Source organism: Volvox carteri (assembly GCF_000143455.1).
Source record: "Volvox carteri f. nagariensis unplaced genomic scaffold VOLCAscaffold_121, whole genome shotgun sequence".
Taxonomy (NCBI): domain Eukaryota; kingdom Viridiplantae; phylum Chlorophyta; class Chlorophyceae; order Chlamydomonadales; family Volvocaceae; genus Volvox; species Volvox carteri.
The window spans coordinates 141,802-150,621 of record NW_003307664.1 but is presented as its reverse complement, the minus strand read 5'-3'; the positions used below and the strand labels follow the sequence as shown (position 1 = coordinate 150,621).

General features: G+C 56.0%; 2 protein-coding genes across 2 annotated transcripts in view; one reads left to right on the top strand and one right to left on the bottom strand.

Moving 5' to 3' along the window:
• The window catches only part of VOLCADRAFT_100503 (uncharacterized protein), a gene marked incomplete at both ends in the record, with an annotated part of 3,291 nt that extends 2,392 nt beyond the window's left edge, over positions 1-899 (bottom strand). Inside the window, 3 exons of the mRNA XM_002959053.1 lie at positions 239-257; positions 314-454; positions 571-899. Coding sequence (XP_002959099.1) covers positions 239-257; positions 314-454; positions 571-898 — 488 coding nt within the window. The remainder of the gene's footprint in view (positions 1-238; positions 258-313; positions 455-570) is intronic.
• Positions 900-4,157: 3,258 nt separating this feature from the next.
• Positions 4,158-6,849, top strand: VOLCADRAFT_78239 (uncharacterized protein). The gene is made up of 3 exons (XM_002959066.1): positions 4,158-4,522; positions 4,849-5,002; positions 5,839-6,849. The coding sequence occupies exons 1-3, from the start codon at positions 4,208-4,210 to the stop codon at positions 5,973-5,975; spliced, it is 606 nt and encodes a 201-aa protein (XP_002959112.1). The 5' UTR covers positions 4,158-4,207; the 3' UTR covers positions 5,976-6,849.
• Positions 6,850-8,820: the final 1,971 nt, after the last annotated feature.

The window sequence follows — 8,820 nt, the reverse complement described above, 5'->3', positions numbered from 1 at the left end:
ACTTCCGGGGGACCCCGGGGGCAATAACACGGGGCTTAAGGAAGGCTGCGTTGAATATCGCGATCGGATCTCCTACAACTGCCGTACATTGTGTTTTTTTCCGATGCATGCGTTTTTAGGATGCCGATGTCCCCCGTCCCTTGTTTTGCGTTGCACATCGACAGTTGGTGCTTTGTACGTCAGCAGTTATATCCTTGACGGTTACTACACACAACTCCTAACTCCCTCTCCCCCTCACCCCTCTCCCCCCTCCCCACCTGTAAAAACACACCGGGGCCCTCAGGCCACACCAACAGCCCGGGTTCAGCCAGACCCGCAGAGGCCGCCGCCGCCAGTGCCGCTGGACGCGCCTTTCCTGTGGCCGCCACCACCAGCACCCCCGCAGCCACCGCGGCGCGGATAGCCGCGGCGGAGGAGGGCAGGATGCGGCTGCGGCTGTCCAGGAGAGTGCCATCTGCAGAGGGGCGTGCATGTGTGTGTATCGGTTACATACATACATACATACATACATACATACATACATACATACATGCATGCATGCATACATGCATACATACGTACTACACTCACCGAGGTCAAGCGCTACGATCGCCACCTCCCGTGTCCGCGGCCGCCGCGGCAGCGACCGCGTGTCGGAACCTGTGTACGACAGTCCAGACGCTGTCGTACTTCCAGCGCTAGCGGCGCCGTCACCGTTGCCGCCGCCGCTGCTGCTTCTCGAGGCGCTGTCAATGCCACGATCCGTAGCTACAGCTGCGTTAGCGGCGGCAGCTGTCGCCCTGCTAGCGGTGGTACTGGCTGTAGCCGTTACAGCGGACGTCGGAAATGGCGCGGTGACGTCAGCGCCACCGCCAGCATTTCCACTGCCACCACCGCCGCCACCGGCAACAGCGCTGCATCTGCATCGTACGGCACCTGCAACTGCGCGTCCGCCAGTATACGGCAAACGCCGTCCCAACAATGGTCTCCATAACCACGATGTACGGGCATACGGCGTCAGCGACGCTGAACTGCCGGTACCGCCAGCGCAGCTGCCGTACGGCCTGGCTGCGACGGAGCTGGAGCTGGCGGATCCAGGTAGCCGGGACAGGGTATCCGCCGCCGCCGGCGAACCATACGCCCTTGTCGTACCACCGCCGCCGCCACCGCCGCCGCTCCGTCCGCCATCATATGACGTCGCTGCTGCCCCGCCGCTGCTACCCCCCGCCCCTTTTTTGCCGCCTTTACTGAACCGCGGCGGCTGCTGCGGTGGCGGCGTCGGCGGCTTCTGCTGCCGTACAGCCGGCGGCGGCTGTGTCGTCGCCGCCGTCGCCGCTACATGCTTTTCTCCTCCCGCCGCCGCCCTTCTCCGTCCCGCTCCGGGGGTATCCTGCCCACCCGCCGCCACCGTCGTCGCTGTCGCTGGCCCCTTCCCCCCCCCTCCCCCCGTAATCTCCTGCCACAAAAACCCAGCACCCGCCCCAGCCGTGATATCCCCGCCACCGCCGCCTCTCCCCTTACCCGCTGCCGTACCCTTCAGGCCCCGTTGCCTTTGCCCCTCTCCGTCCCCTCCCTCCATATCCCGCTCCCCTTCACCATCTGCAGCCGAGATAAGGCCCTTTCCCTTCCAACCCAGCTCCGCCAGTACGGCAGTCTCCTCCGCCGCCATGGCCTCGTGGGCCTCCCGGCCCCGCTCATGGTCGTACCCCGCCAAATGCAGCAGGCCGTGGACGAGCAGGATACGGCACTCGTCCAGTAAAGAATGACTGCCGTACGTAAGGTACGGCAAGATATGTGGTGTAATGGGAGGGTTGGGGGCCGGGTTGGGGGGTAGGGTGCGTGTGTGTATTGACAGGCACGGTTCCAGTGTTTGGCTTCACGTGGGTTGAGCGGGAGGAGGGAGGGGGAAAAGGGAGAGGAAGTTCTCCTCTGTATTCGTCACATGAATCAAATGATGCAAGACGCAAGGGAAACTGACTGCCGTACAAACTACCAACTACCAAATCCTCTGACAACTTCCCCCTTGTGGTAGAACTCTAAGTATAACGGAGAGGAAGGGGGACATAAGTACGACAAATAACTGCGGCGGACACCCTCACCACACACACACACACATCCAACCCCCCACGCCCCCCACCCCACCCCAACCCCAAACCCCACACACACGTCCCTAAAAGCCATACGTGCGTTCCCTTACTGCCCCTTCCCCCCCACACCACCTCCCCTACCCCCCCGGGTATGCCCTCACCCCCTCTCCGCCGCCTGCTGTTCAGCCGTATCCAGTGACACGACTAAATCGCCCATCAGCTTTACTGGCAGGTGCACCTGCCGGTTTCCGTACAGGGTTTAGTACAGGGCTGGTTTTAAGACGGGGTTTTAGTACAGAGTTTTACTGCGGTTTTTTAATTAGTGTTTCAGTGCAGGCTTTTGGGACGAAGGGGTTGTACGACACCAGGGTGGGGGATCAGCATGATGGGGAGCTCCACCAAGAGACCAATCGAATGCGGTGGTTTACACACATTTTACATACATACACACGAACACAGCTTGCCGTATCTCCCCTCCCTTCCCTTCCCTTCCCTTCCCAGGACAAAGTTGAATTGGACCCCTTCATGTTTCGCATGAGGAACAGTTCCCTTCCTCGCCTTCCTTCCCTCCCCCCCCCTTCCCTCCCCCTCCCCCCCCCCCTTCCCTCCCCCTCCCCCCCCTCCGCAGCAACCCCCCCCAGAGCTGTACCCGGTGGTCAAGGTCGTCGTCCATTTCGAAGGAGAGCACGTCTGTGGCCACATCCTTGCCCCGGTGCCGCAGGTTGAGGTCCTGGATGTGCGGGTCGTCGCACAGGACCAGAGACAGCAGCGCCACACCTGCGTGTGCGTGTGTGTGTGTGTGTGTGGTGGGAGGGGGTATGAAGGAGGAGGGGACGGGGGAAGGAAAGGTAGAGGGAAAGGAACGGGTGGGTGAGCGCACTTTAGCTGGCTCCGTCCGAACCTGGCCTGTTTTGGCGGAGGGGTGGCTGAGGGGTGAAGGCCGCACCCTAAAAACACATGTGCCTACTACTCCTCAGACGCCGCGTATGCTCGTACGGCTGTACGACAGTTAGTCGTTTCTTCCCCCCAATCCACTGTCTAGGACTTTGTTCGCGCGTCCCGCGGTAGTCGTATCTCTAATTAACCTGATCTGCCGTACTGTCGTACACAGTTTACATTCGTCCCCGCTAACGCCATGTCCCCCCAACTCAACTCAACCTTTATGAGTGAGAAATGCTTACGTGGCATTTTCCACGTGGGGTTGGAAAGGGCCTTGCGCCGGAGTACGACTTGCAACGCTGCCGCCGCGTCGGCGCGAATCGCCTCCGTCAGGGGCTCCACGCCAGCCCTGCGTGTGTGTATATATGTATGTGTGTCTATGTCTGTATGTATGTGTTTTGTTGACATCACGGCACGCGCCGTACACAGAGGAAGGACAGCGTAGAGGATGTGCTGTGACGGAAAGAGTAATGGCTGAAGAGGGGCTTATGGAGTGGGGGCTTCAGGAATCTTTGCCGACAGGTACATATGTGAATATGTTTTGGGGGGCTTTAGAATAAGAATGTACAATGACTCGACGTGCGAGAGGCAAGGGAAGAGATATGGGAAATTCGGAGGGAACGTGAGGTGTAGAGCTCGGACATGGAAGAGAAAAGTTGTGGCTATGGGCTTACGGGGAAGTGCTCAGCGGGTTGCCCTCGACCAACACATCGATCCGAGGTTTGGCGGAAGTGGGAGGGCTTTGGCGTCGCTTCCGCAGGGCGCCAAGGACAAAGCGCCGCTGGGGCTCGTAGACGAAGCGGATTCCTCCATCGGAGTCATCGGAGTTGGTTTGGCTGGTATCATCTGTTAGTGGAGCTTGAGAGCTCGATGCTGCAGTTGCTAAAACACACGCCTGGTAAGGAGAACGGCGCGAAATAAACGACGCTGCGACGCATGGCGATGCAAGAAGTCGAAACTTTTCAGGGCCGAGGCAGCGCATGACCACAGTTGAAATTGCAGTAATAAGCTTGACGACGTGAAAATGCTATCCTCAGCCCAGGAAACAGCGTCCTAGCTAGTTGCCGCATTGCACGGACATGGTTACGGAGCCGGAAACAGAGCAGCTATCCAGAGCAGTTAGATTTCATGGCTTAGATAGATTAGGCAAACATCAAACCTAAACAAATCCTTAATTATCATCTGTCCATACAACTGCCGAAATGGCAGCACGAGCGCTAGGACGACTCCGTCCAGACAGCTCTGCGCTGTTCGTTTGCGATGTCCAGGAGAAATTTCGTCCTCTCATCGCGGGCTTTCCCGTCGTCATAGACACCGCACGGCGTATGGTCCAGGCTGCCAACGCGCTAGACATTCCCGTCATGGTCACCGAACAGTATCCCAAAGCGCTGGGCTCCACCGTCTCAGAGGTAGCTGGGGTGCTGCCGGCCAGCTGCCCAGTCATAGCCAAGACCCTCTTCTCCATGTGCACCCCTGATGTGGACGCATGGCTAAAGTCCAAACCAGATGTGCGACAGGTAACTTACACAACGTCCAAATCTGTAACCGCTGCTGTGCGATCGTAAAGCCTTTTCGACGAGCCAGACCGTGGGTTGGGCTCCATAGCCGTAGGGCTAGGCTCGGGGGAGTGGGTAAGCTCCTATGTTTGTTAACCCCTCTGCAAGACTGCAATATTTAATACTTGTTTTGTTGCGTGCGGGGTGTGAAAACATCAATAGGTGCCTTACCCGCGCGTGGAGTCACGAGCGCTCCCGCGCCCACATCCTCCCGCCAATCCTCCTCCACTTTAGAGCACAGCTCCCCATCCCCCGCATCCCCGCATCCCCCTTTCCTCCCCTTCAAGGTGATGCTACTGGGTATTGAGGCCCACGTGTGCGTCTTCCAGACCTCCCTGGATTTGCTGGAGCGGGGCTACGAGGTGCACCTGCTGGTGGACGGCATCTCCTCATCACGACCCCACCACCGGGCGGCGGGGCTGCAGCGGATGGCACAAGCAGGTGACGGGCGGGGGAAGAGGGAAAGACAAACCACGAACGAATGAAGCTGCTGCCAAAGGGGGGGTTGTTCGGCGCGTGTCGTGTTGAGAGCTACTGGTCGCCCTTAGGTGCGCGCACGTGTGTGTGTCTCTCTCTGTGTGTGTATGAGATTGACCATTGACACCGCGTCGCCGGGGAGTAGGGAGGTGGGGAATCGACAAAGTAAGCGATCCTTTCTCGCTCTCAAATCTTGTCGGGAACCCTTTCCTGGTTGAATGAGCTCGCTCCAGCTTGTACGGCATAAACGTGTCCAGTTAAGCTCCCAGCTGTTTGGACCGATCTCTCGTTTACTTTATTAGGTGGAATGAATAATCAAAATAATTATAGTGTGGAAAGCTCCTATTAACCATGACGACTTATGGATATAACCCAATAACAATAACAATTAGCGGAGCGGTTCACAACCTCCAGAATGGACAGGCTAACATTATAGCTACTCCAGTCAACATGGGCAATAGACATTGGTCTGGATTAATTTCAAAAAAACAACGCTGGCATTACATAAGGCCCCCTCTGCTCCTCTGGCACCTGTTTGCCGTACCTATCACCTACCCGCTCCTCTGGCACCTATTGGGGTGTATTTGCGGTATGGTGCTCACTCGCGTATTGCCGTACTGTACTCCCTTCTCAACCCTGGGCGCCCAAGTGGCTCATTGCCTCGTGCGTCATGCGTATACGACTCCCCTCCGATGCTACCTCCTGCACCACCAACACCACCTCCAATACCCCAAAAACTCTGAAATCCGATATATACTGTTTCCCCCCACGACATCTGCGACCCCAACATGCTCAACAAGGTGCCCTCATCTCAAACAGCGAGATGGCCATGTTCCAGCTGGCCGCCGACTCCAAGCACCCTCGCTTCAAGGAGATCAGCGCGCTGGTGAAAGAGGGCCAGTCGACGGAGCCCTTCCAGTTCACATCCGCTTTGTAAACCCTTTTTTTATTGAGGGAACGGACGAAGAGGACGTGGGCGTACTTTCAATGCATGTACAACGTCGTATTACCGAGTTTAAAAGCAAATCCTCAAGCTATGAAAGGGATCAAGTAGAGGAAAGGGCAGGAAGGAGTTGGGCTTTCGTTATTGGATTTAAATGGAGAGATGGGCTTTATTGCAGGGGGAGAGGGAGTTCAGTTCACTGCAGCATGTTTGCCCGTCTGTCCGTCTGTACAAACTGGAGGGCGGATACCAGAGGACGGCGGAACGAACCCGGGATTACATTCCTTGGTGGTGATGGTGTTGGTGATGGGTGACTACTTCGGGAGTAGTTAGGTGTGAGGAGCTTGGAGAAGGTTATGGGATTCGGGAGTTAAAGGTGGACGGGGGGGAGAGGGACATGGAGGGAAGCAGGAGGGAAATGGGACAGGCAGCAGGAGAGGTGTGTGGGGTTGCTTCAGCCTACCGGCCGACGCACTGACCTTAACGACCTCACCTACCTGAACGCCAGCTGCAAAAGTTGGCCGCTGAAAAGGTCTTCGTAGATGCTGGCGGAGCGCATTGGCGCGTATTTGTGGACGATATGTATCCCATACTATGGACAGCTCCTACACCACCAGCACGGATCAGATGTTGATGAGATTGAGATCGGAGCTGAGGTCTCCAGAAGGAGCGGAGAGACGGATTTAGGCAAACGAGCAGCAGCAGGCTAATTTGCAAGCGGCTAGGCAGTTAGGGTTTCTGTATCCTTGGTGACTTCTTTCATTGTGTACGCACACATGCATGAGTGTACATGTTAGTTTCATTTTGAGCGCATACATACATACATATACATGTGTTTGCAATTGCTCATGTAAAGCTGCTACAACGGATGCCTCAAAGCCGCTGCCGCACCCGAAGAGAGCCATTTCAGGACATACATACAGCCAGCCACAGGATATGTATGGCCCACCAGGAAGAACCTCCCTTCCCTCCCCCCCCATCCCTCCATACACACACATATGCAATGGCCTGAGGCAATTAAAAGTTCAGTCTGGGCCAGAACGGCCCCCTGCACACTGACCATGCACAGGTACACCCTCGTACTGCCTTGCCGGATGAACCCACAATGACTTATTACAACTCCCCCCCTCGCGGTGAACCTGCGTCCGACTCAGCACTGAGGGGCCTAACACTCCCCTGAGTATGGCCACCTGAAGCAGCATCAGGGGAGTCTCAGGTGATCACCACATGGTACTCCCTCAGGTGGCCATGTTCAGCTGGCTGGGTGGAGACAGGGCTGGCCACAGAAGCCAAGCACTCCTTCAATTCCTAGACGGCCACTTCCTTCACCTCATGGGGACCTAGTGTGTAGATGGAAACACCGTCCACCGTCCCCTTTAATTGCGCACGATTGATTGCCGCAACTTTTAGATGCTTGTGTCTTGTCTTGCCCTCGACCATGGATGAGACCTGTTGCGACATGGGGTGACCTCACCTGTTTTCATCCAGCTACTGTCGAGGGACTCTATGCGGGGATGGATCCTGGAACCCATCAGGGACACGACATCGCACCTTGACACTGTATCTGGAGCCATATCACGATGCTGTATTGGTAATGTGCACGGTACCCTATCGAAGCGATCTAGCCAATCTGTCGGTTACCAACCGTTTTATGGCATGGAGGAAGGATGTGTTGAGAGGTACAGAAGGGGGGGGTGTACGGAGAGCATCGCCAGTTCATGCTGCGCTTCTTCCAGCAGTCCTTCCAGCAGTCCTTCCAGCAGTCCACAGACATCTTCCACCAACAGTTGTCTTGTATTCGATAAGACCAAGGCACTGTTAGCTGTCACTAATGTAATAGAACTCTGCTCAATTTGGGCTTACTTGTTTTGAAACGGTGGCCTCACGCATGCTAAGCGTGCTGTGCCACTGAGCTAAATGCCTCCCTCGGTTAGCAGGCTATCACTAACCGGCAGGCACCCTGTAAGACAATTTATAGATTCTTTGCCTGGATAGTGATAACTTACCATGTCTTCAGTGTGTCATGTCAGTGAGTCGGGTAGCGCAAATGATAGATGGGGGTTAAAGATGTGCAGTCTGCACAGATGGACAGCGAGGAAAGTCCAAGACCAGACCAGCTATGTGGTACCAGCAGGGCAGGCTGGGGTACATACATTTACATAAATCGAGGACACTAGCTTTTCCTGTTCTAGATACTTCTAATTCTAGATAAATTGATGGCAACCGTGTTGAATTGCTCCTGGCTTATCACACGCAAAGCCAGGCCTGCGCAGGGGGGAAGGTTATTGCACCAAAGCAGGTGAGGCAGTCTGGTAGGCAGAAGTAGGCGGTGGTTGAGGGGATAGGTTCACCGTGTCGGAATCTTGCGCCAAGACCCCGGGAACCCTACTCGCACCCCTTCGCAGACCCAGATCAATCGGTAGAGGAGGAGGCTTGAGTTCCCCGAATTTGGTAATTGCACACGGCGGCCAACAACAGCTGCTAAAGTCCAACCCGCAATTTTTTAATATAAGATAGCGCGAGAAAGGCTCCTTTGATGTCTCTCAAATCAAGCCTTTAAAGCCGTGCTGCTAAGCTGGGCCTGCAGGGCGAGCCGTTGGACAGCGAGTTGCTTTTTTTGTTCCCCGGGGCCCTATGGGGTTAGTTGGGCGACAGGAAGAGGTTTCGTAATTGGGGTTTCTGTTGTCGGTATTATTTGTCGGTGGATTTCGACTCGTAGCCTCATGCATGAGTGTGTGTTCCCAACCGGAATGGATATGGAGACGGAGCTGTTACCTGCAGCAGCGCAGCAGATCAATAAGAAGCTGAGACTAAGAGAACTGAACTGAGAGCACCATGG

Excerpts from the sequence above, each read along its gene's own strand:
- VOLCADRAFT_78239 (XM_002959066.1), top strand. The coding sequence starts at position 4,208 with ATGGCAGCACGAGCGCTAGGACGACTCCGTCCAGACAGCTCTGCGCTG. Across the intron at positions 4,523-4,848 it reads CCAAACCAGATGTGCGACAG|GTGATGCTACTGGGTATTGA; the intron begins GTAACTTACACA and ends CTCCCCTTCAAG. Across the intron at positions 5,003-5,838 it reads GCAGCGGATGGCACAAGCAG|GTGCCCTCATCTCAAACAGC; the intron begins GTGACGGGCGGG and ends ATGCTCAACAAG.